Source organism: Pyxicephalus adspersus, chromosome 4, assembly GCF_032062135.1.
Source record: "Pyxicephalus adspersus chromosome 4, UCB_Pads_2.0, whole genome shotgun sequence".
In the NCBI taxonomy this organism is placed as follows: Eukaryota; Metazoa; Chordata; class Amphibia; order Anura; family Pyxicephalidae; genus Pyxicephalus; species Pyxicephalus adspersus.
Genome location: NC_092861.1, coordinates 61,388,777 through 61,415,604, shown reverse-complemented (window position 1 = coordinate 61,415,604; position 26,828 = coordinate 61,388,777). Strand labels below are relative to the sequence as shown.

The window sequence follows — 26,828 nt, the reverse complement described above, 5'->3', positions numbered from 1 at the left end:
AACGGCACATTACGTTTATTGGCTCCCATTAAACATATAAAAATACAAAACAACGGTTTTCCAATATTATTTCTAAGTGGACTGCAGACTTTTCTAAACAATGTTTGCCTGTATGGGAAGTCTAGAACTGAAAGAACTAAGCTATGTAAATAAGCCTGGGAGGTGGTAGTGAGGTTATATAAATACAGACTAAAGATCTGCAGTTTATTGTCTGATTTCAGCGATTACAACTTTTTTTTGTATTAAACTATCCGGAGCCATAATTCTGTGTGATGGGATTCCAAGAAAAAAAAAACATAAAAGGTCCTTCCTTTTTCTCTAATCTTTTTCTTCAAGGCAACTCCTGAGGCAATGTAGAATATACATTGCAATTGTACAAAGGTTTCCAAGCATTACATATATGTCATCCAAATGCATGTGCTGTGTGGTACTTCTATTTACATAATTCATAGTGTAGTTAGACAGCTCTGGTCGCTGAATGTTTCTGGTTCCCTTCCATAACAGTTGCATGGTCTGTTACATCCACAGTTATCCCATATCTACATTGTAAATTCATGTTTGTCAATTTTGCAGGCACATTTTAATCTTAATATTTTATTTAGGTGTATTTTTATTAGGGCTATAGTGTTTTATCATATGGAACCTCTAAAAAAAACAACCACTGCACAAGAAACCATGCCATTGCTTTTTTTTTTAATATTTTCTTTTTTACTTAGGTACAATTTAATGTTTTACAATATGTGTTGAGACCATCCCATGGCAGTTACAGTATATATAATTTCAGTTATCATTAGCCCGGACATATTAGTTGTATCTTTACAACATGCACATATATACGAGTGCAGCTAAAAAAAACAAACACACAATTTGCATGTACACATATTCAAACATCATATACTGTAGTGGTAACCTTATTGTACAAGATTACTGGCAGTCATTGTGCAATGAACAATTGGGAACCCCTATACTGATATCCATTGACTGAAGAAATAGCAAAAAAGGCAACTCGCCTTTCATGAAGTCCTGTAAGTTTACAGATGGCTTATCACATTCCAATATGTTTTAAAATATTTGTAAATTCATTCATGTTTGCCTTTCACTTTACCTGCAAAGCAAATTCAGCATGTCCTGCATCTAATCATGCCAGTCAAAGCAAGAAAAAAAAAAAGAAGCAACGAGTGGATGTTAGCTATTATGTCAGACAGGCAATCATAGGAAACACTCAATGGTATTCAGTTTTGCACAGGCAGCAGCATATATTTCTTCTGGACCATGATAAGAAAAGATGCATGATTATGATGTACCAATTTAATTTAGTACCATCACTGTTTTCTGTTTAATAGGGCCTTGTATACATCATATGCCGTTGAACTTACTCTATATGAAAGCCAATACTTGAATACAAATGTAGTGTAATACATTATGAACAAAGACACAAATTCATTTAATTCCCATGGGTTGTTAAATGTGTAACAGGGGGATCTGCCAAACCATAGCAGAAGAAACCGGCTCTTCCTGACGCTGTGGCTTGAGCTTCTTGTTTACTTTTCGGTGACCCTGTCCACCAGAGATTACCAAGACAGAGTCTGCCTTCATCTTCCCAGCTCGTTGTCTTTTGCTGTGTTGTGGTGGCAAGCTGGGGTCACTTAGAAGATCATAAAGAGTGCAATCATCCTTCCCTGTGTCACATGAATTTGATCCATGAGACAATGTCAGAGAGCCCGATGAAGAGGATAAGTCACTTCTTTGTGCAATAGACCCCATGGAGCCTCCGAGCCAAATGGCGCTGTCATTGTTATTGTTGGCAGTAGTTGTGTGTCCCTCCTCATTTTGCTGTACATGGGCATTACGAGCCTCCTCAGGCTTTAGATCCACAATTGAAGTCTGGCTACATCTGCTTGGTGTCCGCTTATGCTTTTTGTTCACAGCAGTTGCCATGATAAGGAATTTGACAGCACCGTGGTGTGCATGGTAAGACACCATTCCCCGACCTGTAAAAGAAAACAATGCAAGGTTATATGGAATGTTATTATGCTTATTTATGATTACATTAGGCTTTTTATGTAGTGCCACAAATACAATGACGGAAACTCATATACCTCCTCAATTGCCGTGATATTCAACACTCTAAATATTATACATTTATCAGTCATCACAGCTTTCTGCCATGTATTTAAACTGCTCTGAATTATTCTTTAGCTGACAATAAGAGAGTGTCAATACCATTATTATGTGCACTATTATTTATCTGAAAGCCATGCTAGTCATAGTAAACATGTATAAATGTAAGTACTATCTTGTGTTTATAGAGTCCCAACATTGTATGCAACACTTTACAAAGCCGATAATCACACCAAAAACTGTCCCAAGTGATCATAGTGATATGTCATTACCATAGTCTATGGCCAATTTTTTGAGGAGAAGCCAACTAACCTACAGTACCCTGTATGTTTTTGGGATGTGAGAGGAAAACAAAGTGCCTGAGGCAATCCTATGCAAACACACAGAGTACAAATCCATACAGATACTGTCCTGGCCAAGATTCCAACCTGGAACCCTGTTGCAGGTTGGCAACTTGATTATATTTAATTTTTTAAATGACAAAATGAACTTTGGTTACTGTTTAAAAAAACATACAGAACTCAAAATCAAAATAATCTTGTTGTCTCCCTGTAGTTGAATATATAATCAACTTGCAATGCTTTCTTCTACATAGTGTGGTAGTGGCCATGTTGGAAGAGGCAGGCCCTTGTTTACCTTCGGTAAGGAGAAGCAGGACAGCAGTGATATCACTATTCTCACTGCCAGATATTGTGAGACTATCATTTAGAGGCCCAAGTCTCAAACTGCAGATATAAATTATAAGCCTGTAGGTACTGTGTAGGTACTGCATTGCCTAGGCACCCTCAGATATTAAAAAATGCACTGATCGTTTTTTTTTAGGAAATCCAGACAAAAGATAAAAATTTGTTTAGGCACAATTAACATTTCTATATGTTCCCTGTATCATAGAAAATATTGATGTTTTGATCCTTTTTCTACTATAAAATGTAACATTGTACTTGAAAAGAGGTCAGTAAATGTTGAAAACATATTTTATTATTGGGTCTTTAATTAAATATTTTTATTCACAAGATTCAAAAAACTTTCACTCATTTTCTAAATAAATCAAAATACTAAAAATATATACTCCATTGAAACAAGGTTTTCTTTCTTCTGTTAAGGTAAAAATTAAACATGTGAAAGGACATATTTATCAAGAAAATAAAAGCAGCTTGACTAGGCTGAAATAGAGCAAAACAAAACAATGACATTATGTTAACTTAGCAAGATCATCAGGTTTCCAATGTTTTGAGCAGCAATAAAAATAAAGAATTTGGTGAGAGATTCCATGGACTTGGCAGAGTTATCTGCACCTCTGAAGATAAAATGCTGAGCTTGTACTAGAGCTTCAAAGATCAATGTTTGTTTTAGATGTGTGAATTAATCAAAATTCACCCAAACTACCTAAAAATGACACCCAGCACTCTACTGTTTTACTTAAAAATTAGAAACGTTCACAGAGCTTTCTGAGTTTTGTATTCATTAATTTTTGATAGATTGAGCTAATCAAAGAGCCCCTGTCAGTTGTTTTCTTAGCAATCTGTCATCTCGTGTGTATGGATTTCATTTCCTGTTCCAGTTGCTGGTGAAAGTGGACGCAATGATCTCTGATGTCTGGGAAAGATAAAAGATACTGAAATATTGAAACGGTACTTATCTCATATCTGTGAGCAGAAAGTTGAAAGGCTCCACTGGCTACCAACGGGTGAAATGCTACATGTAGTGTCCCACCAGCGGAAACTCATAAGGATTGAACAGAGGAGGTAGTGAGTGTAAACTGTAAGCTGTAAACTTTGCAATTGTTGGACCATTGCAGCTAAGCAGCAGGCAAGCTGCCAACTGCCGGAAGCTACATTGGAACTACTGTTCCCACCACTGGTCTTAACAAGCTCCAAGGCATCAAGGAAATGGTTTTACGAACCTGCCCAACTGCTTCTTGTTAACTAGGGAACAGTGTTTCTAGAATCATGACCCCGCTGTCTATTGACACACGTTCTTCTCTCTCTGCAAAGCTAAACTACAGTCACCAGCAAAGATGCATTTAACATTTTATTACAAGCATATAATGTCACAAAGGTCAGAATATCATAGCTTTGCAACTTTACAGGGTCCCCTTAATCAAGGAGACACTTAAAAATCTCATTTGATCTAGTATAATTTAGAATAGTGCAGCTCGATACAAGATAAGTATAGTCTTTGGAATCAGAAATGACTGCAGTAACATGGGATGCCTGCCTTTGGAAACAAACCAACACATTTTCACTGTTATCCTTTCTAGACTGCTTTATTCCTGAAGTGTAGAATTGTTCTGACTTATGGCATGTCACTTCTCTAGATCTGGCAATATATCAATGCATTAGCTCCCATAGCACTGCACTGTTATCACCTTTCTTACATAACACGGATTATGAATCTTAAACTATGACTATAATACTAAATTTAACAAAATTATATTGGTTCAGCGTATAGTTTAGTTCACTGAATTCAGATCACTTAAACATTAGATCTGATTGCATATTGTAAGGTAGTTCTCTTTACACATTACTATTTATTGTAACAACTCCTTTGTCAATGGTCTAAAATAATTTTTCGATTGGCAACTTATTGGCAACTTTTTAGGAGAAGCAACAATTCCAAAAACCAGGTGTTTGCATAACCTGCATTGAGAAAACAAAAACCTTCATTAGGTTGGCTGTACAATTTGCTTTTTTTTGAGCTTTTTATAAATTGGTATTTCCATACTTGATTGTAAATATCAACGGACTGAATCTGAGCACCGGCAACAAAAACACGTAGAGACATGCAATAATGTGAACTGACTCCACCATGTTAGGAAACTTCTGCATTTAAAAAACTACGCCGAATTAAGAACATTGAAAATGATCCATAGAGTGATTTTGCTGATCATTATGATATACTGACAGGAGCAAAAGTTACTGTTTTGAAATCTGTGACTGATCTTATGATTTTTTGATTGATATGTACATACCCAAAGCAAATCAACTCCAAACAGAATTTTTTTATTTAGAAAAACCTTTAAAGAAAACCTGTGTTGACAAAAAAACATAGACTTTGCTGACCTCTTTGCCAGGTCAGCAGACCACAACATCATGCTTCTCTGCAATGGCTTTAGTTCACTTTTCAGTCATTGACATAGAACAAATATGTTGTTCAGGAAGTCTAAATGTATTGCCATCTGATTTGATCCCACCAAAGAACTACTGGGATTGATTTATTTAAGCTCTACAAGGATGGAGAGGATACACTTTCATCAGTGAAACTGAGTAATCCAGCAAACCTCAAATGCATCTGGTCCAGGATTGGAAACATTTGCTAAAAGATAGAATAGAAGAAATTAATTCCCTGGTTGTTGGATCACCCAGCTTCACTGATGAAAGTGTATCTTCTCCAGCCTTGGAAAGATTTGATAAATCAGGGCCACTGTATCACTACTGAAGAACATAATGCTGGCCATAACAGAAAGGTTACATAGTTACATAGTAAGTTAGGTTGAAAAAAGACATAAGTCCATCAAGTTCAACCACTAGGGAAACGAACATATCCCAGATATAAAACCCTATAAGACATAGCTGTCCAGAGGAAGGCAACCCTGGTACAATTTGCTTCAACAGGGGAAAAACAGTTCTTCCTGATTCCATGAGGCAATCGGATGTTCCCTGGATAGACAGTCACTGTTATCTTTACTTTAAATCCTTATTACCCAGTTATTTTATGTGCTTCCAGAAAAGCATCCAGAGTTGATTCCACATTTTCACAGACCTTACAGTGAAGAATCCCTTCCTTATCCGGAGCTTAAACTATTCCTTCAGAAGCAAAGAGTGCCCTCTTGTTCTTTGTAATGATCTCAAAGTGAATAATTGGGAAGAGAGTTCTCTATATGGACCATTTTTTTTCCTTTTTTCTTTTCCATTTCCGTCCCCAATCCACCCTCCACTAGTGTCTGACCACTGACTAACCTTTCTGACATCTTATTTACCTGTCCCACCTCCTGCTGTCGTAGTTTAAATATCCCTCCACCATTCCCCTAAATCTTTCCCCTAGCACAGCAAACCCCCTTTTATTTAGGTGCAAACCCTCTCTGGCATACAGGTTGTACCCCAATAAAAAATTTTCATAAGGTGTCAAAACATACAATGTATCATGACCTGCTGCACACAGTGCAACATACCTATGCTAAAATCAAGGTAGTAAATGATGGCTCCCTTTCTGCCTCAGAAAGCACAACAATGGACTTAAAATAGGAGAAAAATTCCAAGATTTTGCCTATTTGTATGCTATCACATTTTGGGCCTGATTTATGAAAGCTCTCCAAGGCTGGAGATAATACACTTTCAGCAGTGAAGCTGAGTGATCCAAAAAACATGAAATTGATTTTTAAAAATCATTTGCTAGCAAATGTTTTGAATCATGGACCAGATCCATTCCAGGTTTGCTGGATCACCCTGCTTCATTGCTGAAAGTGTATTCTCTCCAGCCTTGGAGAGCTTTCATAAATCAGGGCCTTTATCTTTAAAACCCTGCGTTTTAACGATACCTTTCTCCAACATGAACACAGCAGCAGTATTCTGACAGTGATTCTAATCTTCTTCCCCTCTCTAAAAAATTAAAAACCACAAGTTGAGCTATGCAAACTACAACTCATATGTACTAGGATGATAGGATGTTTTCTGGAATGATTGGATTCCAGCTTGATTCACTTATCCTAATTATTGTTGTCAAGTCTAAAAGCCTGCTGTCAGATAATGGATATAAAAAGAATATTACACAGTACTGCATGGATTTGTACACAGAACTTACCAGTAACTTTTGGAATTCCTTGCAGACGGGGGACTGGGAATGCTACAATAACTCCGAGGTTCGTACCAACCATTAGTAGACCATGACAAACAAGCAAACTAGTGACAGACACATGCTGCTGCCCTGCAAAGCAGAAACAAAGATACTCCAAGTTATACTCATTCCGTTAAAATGTCTTACAACAAACTTTAAAACTGATTAAAACAATATTGTAACACAGACACATTTTTGCATTGCTAGAAGGATATGTTAGAGGCTACTGAAGAAGTCAGAAATACTGCCAGCGTCTGTTCTTCAGAGAAAAAAAACAAGAGAATTACAGCAATGTGTCTTATGAAAATGGCATACAAGTGCTGCAAGCTGTAGATCTTTTATGAAGAACAGTAGTGGGTAAATTAGTTAAATCTTACATTTCATATAGCTGTGTTCTTAAAAAGCACCGTGCTGTTTTAATATAATTACTTGGTAAAAATCATTGTACATACCAATGGAAAGGACCTGCTAATAAAGAATCCTTCTTATATGTATACGTTTAAACACACAGTAAACACTACTTTTGTGCCCTGTTGACTACCCATTATTTTTTCCGGAATGTGAGGCATTAAACCAGCACCATGGAGGGTTATGCTGGTATTCACTGTAGCTTGTATGTTGGATTGAAAAACGATCTGATAGTTTAAAACAAGTAATCAGATTCCTTGCTTAGGGAATCTTTCTCGTGTTAATTCAGATGACTCTCATTAAATCCCATCCTCTTCATAGAAAACAGTGGTCATTGTGAGATAAATATAAATATTCCTCTTGTAACTTACATAAGATAAAGACCTATCCTAGCACTGCCCCCTTGTATCCAGAAGTAATGGATATTTTAGCAGGCTCTGGTCCATGAACAGAACAGTCGGGAACACTGAAAGGTAAGTAAAGGTGCAGTGGGGGTAGCTTTAAAAACAATCTGTTGCTTTATCCTAAATGATCATAGTGAAAGATCTTTTATAAATAAACTGTTCTTAAAAACTATACAGACTGCCACATTCAGAAAGTGGCTGACCTAGTAACTGATGGATAACTAAAAGTGTATGAAAACCCTTAAATACATTTCTTATATATGCATATTTTTGTCACATAAACAGTATGAAATGCAAAGTGTTTTAATGTATCTGTTCAATAAGTGCATACCAAAAAATATATTAAATGCTCTTCTGTGGATACTGTAGAGTGAGTGAATTTTGTCACCCCGTAACAGTAATAAAAGAAGTAAAGGAAGCCAAAATAGAAACCTAACGCAACCTCCACATCTAAGGGATATTATATTTAATATTTGTCCCTAGGTTTTCATACATTTAAATAAACCAGGTGACAAGCCAGAGACAACCAGGCTACTAGATTTTTAGTGGTAGGTCATCAGAGGCAACTACTACATTCCTTTCAAGTTCCTACACGTTTCGAGAAAATAAAAGTTAAAGAAAATAAAAAAATAAAAGGTACCTTTGGTCATGCAGCAATTCAAAAACTGTTATGATTCTATGCCACATATATTTCTTTGGTTTGGGTATTTTACAGTTGTTAATATTTAAAACTTGTATGACATATGCAGAGTTTTCATAGAATAAACTTTCTTTTACTTTTTTGATCCAACCAATTGTTTAGCAGTTGTTTGAAGGCCAACCTTGGTGTTCTGCAAACAAAACTGTCACTCTAATGAACCGCAGTGTTCTACATAAAGGATGCCATGTATTCTGCTTCCCACTAATGCACCCAGATAGAGCAGAATAGATGCTACATAATGACAACTCCTACACGAGTTGTTCATTCAGCCGTGGCATAAAGTAATCTGTTTCATGTATACAAAGCTGAAATAAAAAAGGAATTCTATTACCAAGAAATAATAAGCTTTTGCACTATACTCTAAGTTTTTCATTCTATAAAACAAACCACTTACAAATTAATTTTTCTGAGAAATAAATCATATTAAATGTATTTCAAAGTTACAGTGACACCAAAATTTTGACCTCTGTGCCATTAGCAAACCTATTAATATGTAAGCATTAATGTTGGTAGATGCTAAGCCTTGATTTACATCTTTGCACTGTCCTACAACACGTGGTAACACACAATCCGAGATGCATTGCAATGCCATGCATTTTTAACAGCATCCCAAGGAACATCTCAAATGGAGCTGTGTTTTAGCAAGTAAACCATGTGTGCGTTGAGTTAAAGAAAAGGGTTGAGGGAAAAAAAAAGGGTGCAAGTCAAATAAAAAAAAACTGTGTTTCTGTGCAATGACAGCCCATTTACAATAAACTGCTTACTTGACAGCAATGCACATTATTGTTTTTAAGCTTTTTTTTTTCTTCATCGGGTAGTCCTGTAACATATTTGGGTCCATCGCTTTTCCTTCCTGAAAGTGGCAGTGGAAGGTCTTTAATACTGCAGAGAGTGGCACTAAAACTAGGAGGTCAGCACTGCTCTCAGTAGTCTTGTACTGGGAGTCACGGCCCATGCTAGTTTCTTTCAAGCAAATATATCACTTTTTTAATGTGTACAATAAAAGGCAGCCTGTAAAAAGACATTTAATAAACCTGCCATCTTGCTGTAGTGAAGAACAATTCCAGATGAAGAATATGCAAAATCTAAAATTTCTGGGAGCCATTTTCTTTTCATCTTTCATGTGTGTCTCTGTTCCTATTTACAACCAAAGTTTTCATATCATGCTAGGAAATCACATAAAATATGGCCCTATCCTCATGATGGATTTTACTGAAATTACATCACAAGCAATACTGAATGTCAGAATTACTATTACAGATATATAATTCTGCCATCTAATATTTACTTTTTCAGAAAAAACATTTTGGATAACATTGATTGAATAATCAGAACAGAAATGAGTTCATTTATGAGTTCAAAAATGACATAGTCACTACCAATTTCCAGATAAACAGAATTATAAATCTATAAAACTTTTGTACTGTATGTAGATAAAATACATATACAAAGCTTACAACAAACAATGGATGATTTTCCTTATCTTTCTTTCCTTAGCTGTTAACAATAACACCAGTACAGATGATGTATGTATTGTGCTGTCTCTGCTCACTGGCTGTGCAAAACATGCTTGTTATGTTCTCACTATGCAATCCCTTGACAAGATAATGGGACATACTTGCATCATTACTTGGTAAACTTTCAAGCATTGTTCTCAAGCACCTGGAAAACTTTGCTTTGAAATACAAGTGACATCAATTAACCTTAGACCTTGATTATTAAGGTCCATGTGGAAACATTTGTGTGAAATCATAATATAACTGCCTTGACAGGAAACACATGAATAACAGATCTGTCATTTTTACTGCTCAATATATCCAGGTTTTTTTCTTTGGCACAGCAGTCAGCGAAAGAGTCCACTTTTCACTATCCACACATACTTCCATGTAAACCAGACTACAAAAATAAACAAGTAACCCATAACAGAGGATCAGGTGCATAGTGTCAATGGACTTTTCGGTTGGCATTAAAGAGTTTAAACAGTTTAAAAAAAGCTGAACTCCAGGATAAGATTTTTTTGTGTGCCTAACCTCTAAAGGCACACAGAAAAATATTATCCTGGAGTTCATCTTTTTTTAAATTAATAAAAAAAACAAAAAAACATCAAGGGCTCTAATAGTCTTTCACCTTTAATTCAGAGCAGGGCCCACAGTACTCAGTCAGTGTATTAACCCCCCCAGCATTCTATCTCTGTCCGTATTTCCACCCAAATAGCGTTACATTTTTACATTGTAGACCTATATTTCTTAGGCATAATTCACCAAAATATGTCCAATATTTAATCATTTTAATATTAAAGTAAATAAATAAAATAAAATAAATTAAATAAAATAAAAACACAGAAATCTGTTGAAAAAAAAATAGAAAAATACTGAAACCTGTAAAATAACTGTACAGTAGCATGTCTAATATATATATAATAAAATTATACATATAACGTTTAAAGATTTCTTTGTATTGGACTCAATACTGCTATTTTGTATTGAATTCAATACGAAATTATTTGAATTTCCCGCCACTCCTCCCGACCACACAGACATCACTGGGAAACCCCAGAGAACTGCAGCCGCCGGCTAAAGTTCGGAGAAAGGAGACGTGTCCTGAGGACCTGAACAAGGTAAGTGTTTTTTTTAATGTTTTTAGTGTACCGCTTTTTACAGGTAAAATCCACCACTCGGGAAATCACAATCGGGAATACCACTAAGGGGCTTAATAAAGAAAATGGACCTGATGTAAATATGCCATACCTGTTCTCTGCATCATTCAGGACATCCTGAACTGTATTTTTTCACCAAGCTTCTCCCTGACTGATTGCTATCCCACTCCTGGAACTCAAGAAGATGACACGCTTCACTACAACCCATATTACAGGAGCTGCTCACATGGACTTCAGTCTGCTGCACTGCATTATGTACTCCTTGGACTCACAATTACCTGTTACTATGTATTGCTCACCCTCTTTGCTTGTTCTATTCCCTCTCCTCCACCCCAGTCTGTTAACCCCTTCTCTGTTTGCTCCTTCACTCTCCTGCTTTCACTGTCTGTACATCTGAACATTTTCTCTCTTTTACTACTTGCTGATGACATCTCACCCAACCCTAGTCCCCCTCACAGCTTCTCTCCTCCATACCCTCTCACCAACAATTACCCTCCTTCTAACCTCATTACTATCACCACTACCTAAAAGTTCTTATTCCCCCCCAAATGTCAGATCCGTTGGCAATAAATTAACCTCTATCCACAATCTTCTCTTTATATCTCCAAACATCCTGGCTCTCACTGAAACTTGGCTTTCCTCCTCAGACTCTGCCTCTGCTCTCTCCTATGGAGACCTGCACTTCACACATACCCCTGGACCTGGTAACAGAGTAGGGGGTGGAATGGGTCTCATTCTCCCCTCTAACTGTACATACAGAGTCCTTCCTACCCGACCCTCTCTCTCATTTTCACCTCTTTTGAAGTCCACTCCGTCCGTCTTTTCTGCCCTCTACCTCTTATTGTTGCTGTTGTCTTCCGCCCCCCTGGCCCAGTCTCAGAATTGTACCCCCAATTTTACAATGGGCACATTGTCTTGGCATCACCTTCGATTCTGCCCTCTCATTTACCCCCTATATTTAGGACATTTCCAGGTCCTGTCACTTTCACCTGCGCAACATCTCCAAAATTGACCCTACCTGTCCACAGAGACCACCAAACTCCTTGTACACGCTCTTATCTCTTGTCTGGACTACTGCAACATCCTCCTCTCTGGTATTCCACTAACCTGACTCTCTCCTCTACTATCTATTATGAATGCTGAAGCTAGACTCATCCATCCTTCCCTTCGCTCTTCTGCTGCCTCTCTTTGTAGTTACCTTCATTGGCTTCCATTTCACCTGAGAATCAAATTCAAACTCCTGTGATTTGCCTTCAAATCCCTACACAGCTCTTGTCCAACCCACCTTTCTGACCTAGTAGAAAAATACTCTCCTAGCTGCTCTCTTTGCTGCCCAACTCTCTGGAATGGTCTTCATCATCCTATTCGGCTTGCTCCTACCTTCTGCTCATTTAAAAGGGCACTTAAAACATACTTTTTCAGACTTGCCTACCCGTCTTCTTCTGTCTCTTAAAACCCTCACTACCTTCCATCACTCCATATCTCCCCTCCTATTGTGTGGGACTTCCTCCACCTCCTAGATTGTAAGCTCCTCGGGGCAGGGTCCTCTTCTCCCCCTGTGTCACCTTCTGTAACTGTCTGTGATTTGCTACTCCTATTTAATGTACAGTGCTGCGTAATATGTTGGCGCTATAAAAATCCTGTATAATAATTATAATAAAATCCTACTGATGAACTGTAGTCACCACCTTAATGTACCCCTAAACCCCCTTTTAGTCCCTGTGAGGTCATTACAGGGACTGCAAAAGGTCTATCCTCAGAAGCCAGGTGTTCAAAGTTTCTGCCAGTCTCTGTGACCATTCACCAATCAGAGGCAGTCAGTGCAGGAAAGCATAGATTGTATCTCAGTATGCTTTTGCAGTACAGTCATCCTGTTTATCTCTAGTGCCACATAGAGTACTCATACTATGCAGGCATGCTGCACATTATATTTCAGAAAATGTTTATCCCTACAAATTACTGAAACCTTAATACCTTGCTTGCATCTCTTTGTGTCCAGCTCACAGCCTCATTGGCTTCTATTGTATGGTATTGTATTGTTGTATTGTATTGTATTTTTCCTGTGTTTCTGTCTCCAATCTTTACCTCAATTCCCTCCAGGGAGCAGCACCACCACCATTACCATGCTGAATTGAGGGAAAGATTGAGGCACAGAAACACAGGAAAAAACATCAATGTATTAGAAGCCAACGAGGCTGTGAGCTGGAAACATAGAGATGCAGCAAGTGGTGAACTTTGAAATATTGAAGCACAGAACACTCATCTCCCATACATGGCAGAGGTGGTTCACAATAAATAAACTCCATTAAAGGATTGTTTAGCTGGTCTGGGCATTTAAATCAGGGAGCCATAAAAGATTGCTACCTTGTTCCTAAAGAAGTGCCAAACTTGTAAATGCCTATTAATAAAAAACCGACCAACTATACAAATGTGATAATATATGTAATTTTTAACTAAGAAGTTTAAATAAACTGTATGTTTTTATACTCTTTCAATGTATGTATATATTGAGTCTCATTAAATGCCTCAATAGTCCGAAAATGATTTATTGCTATTTGTACCCACTAGATTATTTGTGAATGTGGGGATGTGGCATATGATATTGATTGTGAAAATAGGAGGAATGGTCCTTTAATATACTGCCACAGAAACATTGTCATAGGATTTGTATGTATAGTGTGCTAGGTTTGGGGTTTAAAAAAAAGAAAAAAAAAACACTAATAGTGACATATAAGCAAATTGTTGGACTTTCAATCCTAATCATTAACACAAATCACAGACCAGAAGGCTACAAAGTTGCAAAAGCTAAATAATTGGCAAGTGTACAGTGGCAGCTTTGTTAACTAAGGAAAACCTTCAGACTGTTTACAAAGAATACGGCTATTTACTCCTGATAACAAAGATGCTTTGAGAGTAGACAATAGTGTGGGACTGGGGCAATGTGCCCGGCTAAGTCAAAGTCATAATAAAGAACATGTTTATAGTTAGCAAGCAAATGCTTAACTTTTTTTTATCAGACAGCATTGTATTCGGTGGCAACCAATAACTAGACAAGTGGCACTCAACAACAAAATATGGGATGAAAAGTATTTGTTATATAAACAGGGTTTAATTATGTCATTATATTTTCTTTATGTGATAATATATAGTATTAATGAATGATTTCTAAAAAGGAACTGTCTTGTCCAGTCATTAGTTAAGCATAAAGTGGACCTCAAGAAGATCATGTCATATAGGTTTGATTGGATTTCATAAACCCCAAAACTAAGAAAGAAAATAAATGTAACTTTACCATATTCAGGTCAGAGCTGTCTAAGGCGCGTAAGGTGAATATGGTATCTAGTGCCTAAATGTGCATCTATGAATACAATGCAAAAAGCAGGAGGTTCATTCCATGAAAACCACTACAGAAACTATTGCCTTAATAGACCTGATTTATTAAACCTCTCCAAGGCTGGATAAGATACACTTTCCTCAGTGAAGCTTTCATCACTTTCATCAGAGTGATCTAGAAAACTTGACATAAATTTCCTAAAAGTCATTTGCTATTTGTTAGAAAATGTTTTCAATCCTAGCCCAGATCCATTCTAGGTTTCCTGGATCACCCAGCTTCACTAATGAAAGTGTATCCTCTACGGTTTTGGAAAGCTTTATTAAATCAGGCCCAATGAATCTCATCCCAATGCACTTTGAAAATGTATACATTTCAGTCCTTGTGTCAGCAAATGTATTCATCCCTTATGTGTATAGAAACTATTATTATCCTGATCCTGGCTAGCTACCAATGACATTCTATAATAAAGCTTGTTACTTTACTTAGTCACAAAAAAGTGATTGTATTTGTTGGTGCCTTTTTGGATTATGCACAAACCATAATTCAGCACCTAAACAAATAAAAAAAGATGTTTTTGCATAAAATTGTGTATAACTAAAAGTAAAACGTTTCATTTGAAGAGAGTAGTTAAAGGTTAGAACCACTGTCACATTTTATGGCTTTCTGTATTCTTTTAAGGTTCATGTTTTTTATTACCTGATCACCAACACCACCAGGAAAGATTTTTTTCTTTTTTTTAGAAGAAGAACACCGATGAAAGTAGTAAAAATGCATGTATATTATATGAGAGGAGAGAAGGAATAAGAGAAAGACACACCCATAAAAATTGCAACAGTCCAGATAGTGGTATGTACAGGTATTTACATTGGGCAAATATTTCCCTTCCTCAAAGACAAATAATTAGGGGAAACAGTAGAAATCATGCATGTGGTAAATTGAGATAACCTTGTCACCTGTTCCCAAACAGAAAGGCAGGACAAGCAAAACACACCTGTGGAAAACACAAGAAAGATGTTTCCAATTTCCTACTGAATTTTCATCTGAGTATGTCACTGAGCATCATGTAAATGATTTTTGCATGTTTTTTCTTTTATGGTAAAAGTAAACATTAGAGATTAGTAAAACTGAGATTTTCCGTCATTGTGTAATGGTAAAATGAATAGGTAAAGCACCTTTTAATAAACATGAAAGCTACCTGACAACATGTTGTACACTGGAGTTGCTATGTTTATATCTTGCAGGTGTTCAAATGTCTCAGTGTGGAAGAGACGTAACGTGGAGCCAGACGTAAAGGCAATCCAGATTCCTACTCCAGCCACCGCCATGTGGGAAATTACCATGCCTTCCTCCTGGTGAGCTTCAAACTGGTGCTAGGAAAGGCAAAACAAAGATTTTTGTTTTACAACAAAATAAATTATATCAACAAAATATTTATAAACTATACATTTTTATTCATTTTTATCTTGCAAAAAAAGGGAGGGGATTAGGGAGGCCTTCGAAGATTATACATGCACTAAAGGACTTATAAATGTTGCTAAATACTTATTTTTTTCTTATTAGAACAGAGGTGTTAGGTTGTTAACCTGTCATATACTCAGTGGATGCTCATTTCTGATAACAGACAATTAAACTGTAGGACTAAAGCAATATACATATGACAGATTATGGGGCTTAAGTCTTTAGGTTAGTATTATCCACCTTCTGCGCCTGCATCATCAGGAGCTCTCCTATTGCAAAAAAAAAAGTGATTAATCTCATGCATGCACAGTGTAAGGTGGTGCTGGACAAAAAAAGGTGAAAGAAGAGCGGAGCAGAGATCCCTTAGATCAAGTGAAAAAATGTTTGTCAAGAAAGTTTCCCTTTAACTAAATATAGCTTTACTGGCATATCTGAAATTAGGCTGACTTAACACTGGCAGAAAGGTTGCATTTACCCTTTCCTCATGCCAGGAACCACTGCTGCTTAAAAAACTGCTAGTTCCAAAAAAGCCTAACTTGTGAACTAAGCCTAACTTGTTATACTACATTGATCACCCTTATACATGGGATTATGCTATTAAAACATAAAACACTAGGAAGTATGGTCACAATACATGAGCACCGGACAGTTCAGGCATAATACAAAAATGGAGAAATAGGACATATCAAGAGGGCAGGCATTAGAAAATTGGAACAAAGTACAGGTAGTCCCCGAGTTAAGGACATCTGATATATGGACGACTCCTAGATACAAATGGGGCTTCCCTGCTTGTGCAGGACAGAGGCTTGATGGGGGAGGGGGGCGGTTTGCTTGACTTGCTGAAGAAATCTTTTGCTAAACACAGCTAAGGTTGTGGGTGATCCTAAGACCTGAGCTCTTCTGTAACTCTTTAATGACCAAGACAAACTCTACAGTTAATTCTAGAAGTAAATGAATGTCTGGGCTCAATAAAGTTTTTTTTTATTTTTGCTTTGTTTGTGATTAACTCACAGTGAGGATTTTATACAGTAACTGACACCACACTGCCTAATAATATGTTGAGACAAACATCAGTCCTAATTGCATTTATTAAAATAATTTACCTGTTACGACTTACTTACATACAAATTCAACTCTCGTATGTAACCCGGGCACTACCTGTACAGGGGTTAGGAAGAACACTGAAACAATAATAGGGGTTACTGGATACCTATGGCATAAACAACTGGGTGCACTAAATTTGCCGTGTCTTGCCCCACCCACTTTTTGACCACCTGGCTGAAAAACATTTCTGGGGATAACACTGAATGAGAAGCACTCCCTATCAACTGGCAGCCACCATTTACTAAAACTTCCCACCCTTTACTATAACATAAACTATAAAATCTCTGCCTATTAAAATAAACAGCAGGGAGCACTCCCACTGGGTACTGGTTGTTAGATGAATAGTAGTTATGCCAAGTAAACTATCACTGATAGGAAGGTATTTGTCATTTACCTAGCTATGTAACAAATGATCATTGTATGACCACATTAGGTCATTGAGCTAGTATGCAGCAGGTTACATGAGAGCATATGCCATTATTAGCTGTTACATGTCTATGATTTACACCAAGTACTGAGGCAGGGATACCGTTCAGTGTCAAAAGATTCACCTTTGCAAAATCTATCTGGTGAATGAGTAGCTCAGTGAATAAACTCCAATGTAGAACTTCAGAACATGGAAAGAGCAGTCAGTGACATTATTATATAAACTCACAGCACCATCCTATATAGGAGTAGAAACCCCCTCCCCTTAGGTGGGACAACCCCCCTGATAACACAAAAGAAATTTATGTATTTAGGATATGTGGGAGAATGTATTGAAGTCATTTCTATTGCTTTGATGAATTCTAAATGCTTCCATTCTAGTCAAGTCTGGTTGTAATCTCTATGTACCAAATAACTAAAAGATCTATAAACCCAATTACATTTTTGCCTAAGGAAACATTCCAACTAATCTAACTTTCTATATGAACTGTATTAGCTGTCAGAACTACTTGGAAGTGAAATGACTATATTTAGTACTATTAGCAGACCTCATCGCTTGGAGAAAAGAACACTTTATTACCCCATGATATGAAGTAAAGATTCATAAGGTTCATGAACTGTCTTACACAACCTTACAGCTATTTTTAGACAATTGATTGTAGCTGTAATATTATTTCTACCAGTGTTAGAAAATAGATACCACTAGTAAATAGTTTTGTTAAAAGTTAAAACATCAGCCTCATGAGTCTTCCTATTTTATGGACCACAGACATTTCAAAGGGGAAACCAATAAAAAGCCAATAATATATACTGAGAACTAACAAAAGGATATAATAAAAGTATATTGTAGCCTAATGAGAAAGATACAGATGTACCCAACCTTTCCATGGGGTAGGAATGGAACAGAATCTAACCTATCAATACAAATAATGGATCTGTCCACATAAGAAAAGACTTTAGTGCATAAACAATTGATCTAATAATGCTCTCCTGACCACTTCCCTGGCTCCTTGGTCTATACTGAACAGCCCAAATCCATTTTCCACCACTATATATACTTCACACCATTTCCATTAGAGTTGGCTTGATCAAAATATTACTATAATTAATTAAAACCAGCCCTTTCTATAAAGAAACATTTATTATTTGGATTTCTTATACGATTGCTGGCTGGATCTGACAGGCCCAGAGTTAAAAACTAACAGAATCCAAATATTTGACCACACATTTCTTGTTTTGATTTTTCCATGTTCCAGAATAACTCATGACATACAGGAATGGAAAGTTCCAACAGCTCTTTTAACACATCATTGTCATTGGAATCTTCAGCTTCAGGTCTAAATGGTTATGGGACACAACAATGATGATTATGATGCAACATCCACCCACTAAAACAGCCATATTTAATTGAGGAGATACCATGAAACTAGCATCGGTTTTTACATTTTTAGAGATTATTAAAATGTAATACTTCAGGTTTCCAAAGTTATGGAAAATATAAAATGTCATTTAGTCCATCCTAGGGCTTGCACAGGTAGTAAGCTTTCCATTTCATTTTACACAGGTAGATATCTGATTGAAGTTTTTAACCAGCACAGTTACTTATGTGGTTGCCGTCAATGTACAATGCACTCATTGTCTTTTATATAGAATTTATACCTTCTTCATCTCAATTACATGTTGATATGCGCTGCATACATGTTAATACCTACCTCAATGTTATAGGTTTCCCTGCTAATTATGAATATTTGTCCTCCAGAGGCGGCCCAAATAGATCCTTCCATTACCAATAGACTACGAACAGGTAAAACTCCTAATTTTATCAGCTTTGGAGAATCCACATTCCAAGATCCATCTTAATGCATAAAGAAAAAGATATGATTACATAAAAGGAATGCCAAAGACTAAACAATTCCATTTCAAATGTTCATATCCACAATACATATTGACTAATTGCAAACGGTAGAATAACGTAAAACACATAAATTAAGGGCTAAGGCTGTGATTTAATGCTATATCAGCCTCTTACACAGTGCATTCTGACCTCTGCTGAAGCCATTTTAGATTTTACGGGAATGTAATGTTATTCCAAGGCCATTATGAATTGTATTTACTAAATAAATATATTTTTTTTATTCTAGATGGATATGCTACCAGAAAGAAAACAAAAAAATAATTTCACTTTGTTTTTATATGAAGGTAACTACATTTATAAGCTTTTGTTGGATTTGTCATATGTATTCTGTATATGCTGAAATTTACAAGGCTGGGACAGATTTAGACTTGGATGGCTCCTGTTGGCAGGCTACATGGTCATTATCCCTCCGGAACAGACTTTCTGGCAACAACTTTCATGTGGTTAGAGCATGGTGCCATGCGATAAATGGCATGCATTCTCTTCTGCTAATTATGAACATCATTCATTAAATGCATAATAAACTCAATAAAAAGAAGCAAAAATATACTGTTAATATATGTTTAAATTACTAGTATACTAATTTGAAAGTGTATTTTTATTGCAATCTACCACTGATCTGTTTTTAGTTATCATGACATTCTGAGACCTAATTTAATAAATGATTTTAAAGTTGATGCTTTGTCACTGTAGCTGAATGATCAGAAACTGCCCTATTTAGTTACAACATCTGAATCATCATCACAGAAATCTACATAGATCCAGTGCTCTTGATTCCCAAAGAAGGACATTTATCTTTTTTTTTTCACTTTCACATTTAACCTAATCTACAAAGATAATTATATACATTTCACACCTTATAGTAAGGTTTGATTAGATCACTCACATATTATTGGTGGAACTTGTAGTTATGTTAAAAACATGAATCATAAATAAATAAATTGCCTTTTCTCCACTAGTTTTACCCTCTTTAGGGTATCCTTCATAGCTTAGTACTCATGTGTTCTTTGATATGAGGTTGGGATATAGGGTTGTTTCTGCTTTTCTTTTGTCTCTCATATGGGTTTGATTTTTATTTATGGTTTTGTTTATATTGTATTCTCTCTTATCTGTTTGATGTCAGGTAATCTTACATTGTCTTTTTTAAATTTCTTCTATAATTGTTTTGTAATCTTGTATTTTGTATTACAATGTTAGAAAAAAACAATAAAAAAATATTTTGAAAAAAATGGTGAATCTTTACATTTACCAATGGTCTATTTGTAATATTGTGTACATGAGCTGTGCAAAGTATCTTGTTCATCCCTGCAATAACTCTACAGCATGATCACATACTAAATAACACTTTCTGAAGCCCCTCCCTGGATTCTTCATTGGATTGCACCCAATGCAGTTCATGGCTTGGCTGGAACTCAGATCTGTTAAAATAACAGGAATCTATCTCCTCTGCATACTCCTGTGCATACATATAACAATCCCAATGCTCTACAAAGCCAAATTTGTGCAATACCAATTTATGTAAAGGTTCATATGCTCCATGAGCATCTGAATGCAAGCTTTCTTGATATAAAAAATGTGCCACAAAAATTGTTTGCTTAATATTTTTACAGGGGAGACTTACAGTAAAGTACTGACATAGTACAATATTGACTGTAAATGTAGCTGTCACATATGCAGCCCACAATGCAAGAATCCAACTTGTTAACAGGAACCTTATGTCAAATAAGTTCACTAGCTTCTGAGAACTGATACTGGCCCTGAAGAAAATTATGTTTCTGGTTGTTTACAGCATGAGGGATATTTTAAATAATTAAGTAAATGCACATTGGAATAATGATGTACACAATGTAATCATTTATTTTTACTGTTTTTAAAACATTGAAATAAAATATAAATCAGACTGATTGATTGACCAGATTAAATTAGTTTTACACCTGGACTCTCCTGGAAAATTTACAATTTGTGGTAATGTTTTGTGAGGTATTAGGGTTCTAGGCCTTTAGCTAGTCAGGGGGTAATACAAGGAGTATGGGAAAACGGTGGCTCAGAGGTTAGTGCTTTGCAGTGCTAGGTCCCAGGTTTGAATCTCAGCCAGGACACAATCTGCATGGAGTTTGTATGTTCTCCCCGTGTTCGCATTAGGTTGGTTAATTGGCTTATTGGCAATTGGTTAATTGGCTTCCCCCAAAAATTTGACCGTAGACAGTAATAAAGACATATGACTATGGTAGGGACATTAGATTGTGAGCCCCTTTGAGGGACAGCCAGTGACATGACCATGGACTTTGTGTGCTGCCTAATACATCGGTGCTATATAAACACTGTGTAAAATTAACTGAGCAAGTTAGGACTTTGTAATATTTTCTCCTAAACCTGTAAAACCTGTCAAAAACCCAGTCCAATTCCAATAGTCCCCTTATTTTGTAGCTTACTGCTGCATTTGCTTTTGCCATTTGTTAATTAACCCTAGGAAGCATTGAGAGCTTGTCACCTCACCTTAGTAAATTTCACTACAGTTTTACACTGATTTTATAATTTTTTAGGCAATACTAGGCAAATGTATTATGCAAATTTGCAGAAAAGCAAAGGGAAAAAAGCAAGGTGTTTAAAAAAAAAGTTTTTAAAAAACAAACAGAAATCAGGCTCAAACACATAATATAGATCATGTATTTTTATAGAAATGATTTAGGACATAAAAGAGTCATCTGTAAAGACATAGTAAGAATAATTGTTGCTATTTGTAATATTGCCATATTCTACATTTTTTTTTTTTTGGAAGTGCGCTATTTCTATGATAAAATGTGTGTGAGAAAAAAGCTTTCTACCTAAACAGATGTTATTTTAGCACTGTCCTCCACAAAGAGTGTAATACTCTTTAGTAATCTGCTTTCTATGCCTTTTAGCCAAATAAACACAACCTAAAAAATAGGTCAGCGCTCAGAAAAAAACAGCTTGCTGCCAGAGAAATAAAGGGCATTTATGGAAGGGCAATGTGATGGCATGATACTTAACATTACAAATCACAAGTCATCATACTGATAGGCTAAGCTGAAATGGGCATCACTTACATAGGAGATAAAAACATTTAATTAGAAACAATTATACAAAATATTCAAAGTAAGTTTTATGATTTACATGAATCCTAACATACATTATTGTGGTATGTATCAGTGGGATATTTTCCATAATAAATATATTTTGGCCTTCAGCAAAATATAATCTAATTGGTTCTCTGCCTGTCTAGTGGCTTAGGGGCTGTTAATGGTCCTTCAAAACCCTTTGAAATATCATATAAAATGTATTTTTGTCTTTTGTCTGTCCCCTAAAGCACACCCTTTCCTGACCAATGTCCTGAGAATAAAAGACTGCAACTATGATGTACTATACAAATGACTGCCTAGCATACTTTCCTGGGTGACATAATCCCCATTGCTCATTGCCAATTGAGAAATCTTGTATCAGGCTTTATTGCACCTCAGAAAATTGAAGTTCGAACTACAGTTTTATTTATAATTCTGTCCAAACTGCAAAAGGAGGAAATAAAACCAGTAGTGTATTGCTTTAGGAAAAAAGGGTCCTGTTCCCCCTTTTCGGAACGTTAGGACAGCCCATTCATTCAACAAACTTGTAACAAGAACAGGTGGCAGAAAAACAGTACAGAAGTAGAAGGGAAGAGAATCAGGTTCACTTGGACTGAGAGCAGTAAGAGAGGGCCTTAACTGAATAATCAAACAGCATGGACAGACAAAAGTTGCACTAACTCTGAAATAAGGTAAAACATCTCTCACTAGGGGTGAGTTGAAAAAAGGGAGAAAGGAAAGGGAGACAAATGGCGACTGCAGCAGGAATTGGATCCCTCTGAAGGGGCCGGATAGCCGAAAGACATTGGTCAAAAAAAGATGGAAAACATTCTTGTATCCACATTTTCCAGACAAAGGTAAATTAGGACATGGAGTCCTGAAATTGGGCTGTCATTTGTGCTTCCAGGAGACAAACCTCCTCATTTCTGAGTAGTGAGAGAGAGGCGTTTTTCATTCAGGCTTTTGGTCAAAATTATTTTACATCCTCATCATTTTTCATGAGCTTCCTTAATGTGACACACATTGACATGTGACATTACCACACACCAATGTATATGCACCCTCATCATAGCTGTGTAAAAATATTTTTTTCTACTTGCTGGGTGTGAGAGAACTGATAATGTGAAAAATCTTTTTTAAGCAATCAAATCTTCTTTGATATTGGTCAGGGCCTGTATTTGTGTTGCTCATATGCTTTCAAAAGCATGCCATATATTCCAAAAAGACATCCTCCTCTGCAAATTGTGAAAATACTGTGTCCCAAATGTACTAGGTGTACTGTCAGTTCTCTCTATAGTCAAATGGATATTTTTGAGGTGCTGGAGCTGTAAAACCTGTAAACAATGCCTAACCTCTGAAATATGCACATCCATATTACTTTATGTTTTATTTTACTATTCAAGGGCAAGTTACAATTAAATTCACCAAATAAATTCACTGTTTGGCCATCCAAAGGATTTATAATTTTCTGCAGTTTTTTTTATTTTTTTTTTACACACTTTCTATACAGTACACACCTAATTCAACAACTAACCTTTCTGGTTTTGCTATTTATTTTCCTGTGTCCCATATCTGCCTTCAGCCTTTTAGCTGAGCTAAGAATCAGCATCATCACCACTATCCAGTGAGTAAAAGCTGACCTAGGAAGCAGTATGTATCTTATCATAAATTAAGCAGTATTCATTTTAAATACATTGTATTATAAAAGAAAACCGAAAGCCAGTCGTATTATTGTTGTTTTACCTTCCATCTTTGTATAGATAGCAAGACTTCCATTTACAAGACCTACATACAAAGTGTGGGACACGCTGGCAAGGCTCATGACAGTGGATTTCTCTGGAGTGAAGAAGTGCTGCAGACGGACTTTTTTTGAACCTTGGCTACTTTTGTAGACGCATATGCTAGAAAAAGTGGATCAGAAACATTAGATCTTTGTAATAATAGCGTATTTCTTATGGTTTGAAACATTTTATATCACTGCCTTAACTAAATCAGAACATGGCAATAATCACATTATTGCCACAAAATACTTTAAAACCCCAAAAATGAGATATCAGAAGATGAATGGTTTATATTTTAGTTATTTAAAGTGATGCCAACAGCAATCAAACAGATGCTGTTTTTTTTCCTGTTAGTATAGGCTCAGAATCAAATAGGATATGAGATCAACCTATGCTATACACTTTAAAACTTGATCTTCCTATATATGTGATCAGTATTATTAATGTAACATGCACATAACTACAGGCCTTACATTTTATAAGACTCTACTTTTCTCTGAGCTTGAAATAAATCCTAAAGAGGACTTGTTATTTTTGGTTTTTGTGATTTTCTCCGCCATGATCAGAATCCTATAAAATGGTTTTAAAACAAGCACATTGAAATTTGCTCTGGTTAAAAAAAGGGCAAAACATTCATGAGCTGGTCAATGACAGCTTTCAGATCTGGCATGTTCACTTTAAGACAACATCTATCTTAGGATTATTAATATGCACATATATATTACATAAGTACAAGTATCTAGGCAACCGGGAAGTTAAATCCGAGCACTTCAAGTTGTTAAATTTTCTCTAATTAGCATAAAATCTGTTTTTAGAAAAAAAAGTCATAAAATTGTATTTCAAGAAGTTATTACTTTTGGCAGGAATATCTTAGAAATACTGTTACAGGCAAATACGTCACAGTTCCTTAGCTAATATCTAACAGTCATTCTGACTTAAAGCAGATATATCAGAATGAATAACATTTACCTTCCTTCTTCCATGCCCAGGCAAATTGTAGGCACATCTGGTGCTCGCAAAGAAGAACCACATTCGGAATCTGGGACATCACTTAATTGTTTCTGCTTTTCTTCCTCAGGGACACAGACCATGCAGAGGATACGTGATTCTACATTGAAACACTCGATCACCTTCGGGCTACGGTTGTGAAGTGAAACAACAGCAATCTGACCCATCTGATTAGTGCAGCTGCCAATCTAGGAAAATAAGACAACAAAAAGCCACCTTGTGATTTTCACAGTTTAATGTGTACTAACTCTTTGTTTATACATTCTCAGAAGATGTCTCATTCTTTTATCAAACTAGTTTTCTTTGACAGGTAATAACTTTTACACTCAATGTTACAGATGGAGCGCTAGATCTAAAGCTATATAAACCATGATGTTTCGTCTAAGTAGACAAAAATCTAGAACCTTTACAAAGCTTAAGATGTTTACTAGAAAGCTGAGTAGACTGTACCATATGCAACTATTGCACTTACTAAACGCAAAAACGCTGGAAAATATATACCCAGAAAAAAAAATAAAACAATAATTCTGTTTTAATATTTTTCAATGTGTAATTATATAACACCACTGAGACAAGTAATCTGTCATGAAAGAACCATGCAAGCAGCAATACTAACTTTTTTTAATAGGCATGTACTGGAGTAGTCATTTGTACCTTTCCTTTTAGTAATATGGTAAGGGAATCCACTGGCAAACAAACGTATAAAAGGATTTTGGGAACATGATGTTTCAGGTCAATGACTTGCTAAGAAGTAAAACAATAATTAACTAACTTTAATGAGTGAGGGGTGGATATCTGGAAGCACCTTATTAAAGAAAATTTCTAATTTCCACTATAACCCACCCTTATCATATTGCCCATGTATTGTAACAAGCAATTCTGCCATACTCTGCACTTATGGTATGTCTGGGAAAAAACTGTGAACATGTCTATATCAATAAAATTTAATGTAACAGCATGCTGTGGATACTTTCTCCCAGCAGCTGCCCCCTAATTTTACATGCCTATTGATGACATCAGAATGAATAGTAGAAAATTGGCTACAGAAACAACAGAACAATGATTGGACATGCTGTAGGGAGGTTTGGGCGTGAATGTGGGTCATACTTATACAAATTGTTTAAAACAAACAGACACAGACATGTTTCAGAAGATGGTTTCTACAATCCTACAACATTCTAAAATCTTTTGGCCCACATAAAGAAGGCAGTCATGCAAATGGTTACATCTTCTAACCATATCTTCATGCACTGGCTTTCAGAAAAAGCTTTTCTGGAGCAGGTCAAAAATCTAGGCTGGATGGATAGACAGATGGAATAAATTTTACATCCTTTATTTAGCAGTTTGCAATTTATAAATAATCAATTCTTTAAGAAAAAAATAAACAAACAAGTGCTTTTTGTTTACATTAGGATAATAAATCAAAAACTTCAAGAGGGTTTACTTACCCACAAAAACCCATGATGCATGGAAAGTGTATCTGGATCATTTTCACTACTGGAGTAATGTTCAGGATTATAGACAGCACATTCAATCTGAAAATAAATCAAGGAAATGCTAATTGGGTCACAGAACATCATGTCCATACCTGTGTCTATAA

General features: G+C 36.1%; 1 protein-coding gene across 2 annotated transcripts in view; it reads right to left on the bottom strand.

The window, feature by feature from the left end:
- Window positions 1–909: 909 nt before the first annotated feature.
- Window positions 910–26,828, bottom strand: part of ARHGEF10 (Rho guanine nucleotide exchange factor 10) — an 88,140-nt gene continuing 62,221 nt past the window's right edge. For both annotated transcript variants that reach the window (XM_072408418.1, XM_072408419.1), the window contains 7 exons: window positions 26,677–26,763; window positions 25,190–25,416; window positions 24,183–24,340; window positions 19,157–19,299; window positions 15,652–15,826; window positions 6,922–7,044; window positions 910–1,991 (listed from right to left, as the gene is read on the bottom strand). In XM_072408418.1, the coding sequence (XP_072264519.1) occupies window positions 1,462–1,991; window positions 6,922–7,044; window positions 15,652–15,826; window positions 19,157–19,299; window positions 24,183–24,340; window positions 25,190–25,416; window positions 26,677–26,763 (1,443 nt within the window). In that variant the 3' untranslated portion in view covers window positions 910–1,461. The remainder of the gene's footprint in view (window positions 1,992–6,921; window positions 7,045–15,651; window positions 15,827–19,156; window positions 19,300–24,182; window positions 24,341–25,189; window positions 25,417–26,676; window positions 26,764–26,828) is intronic.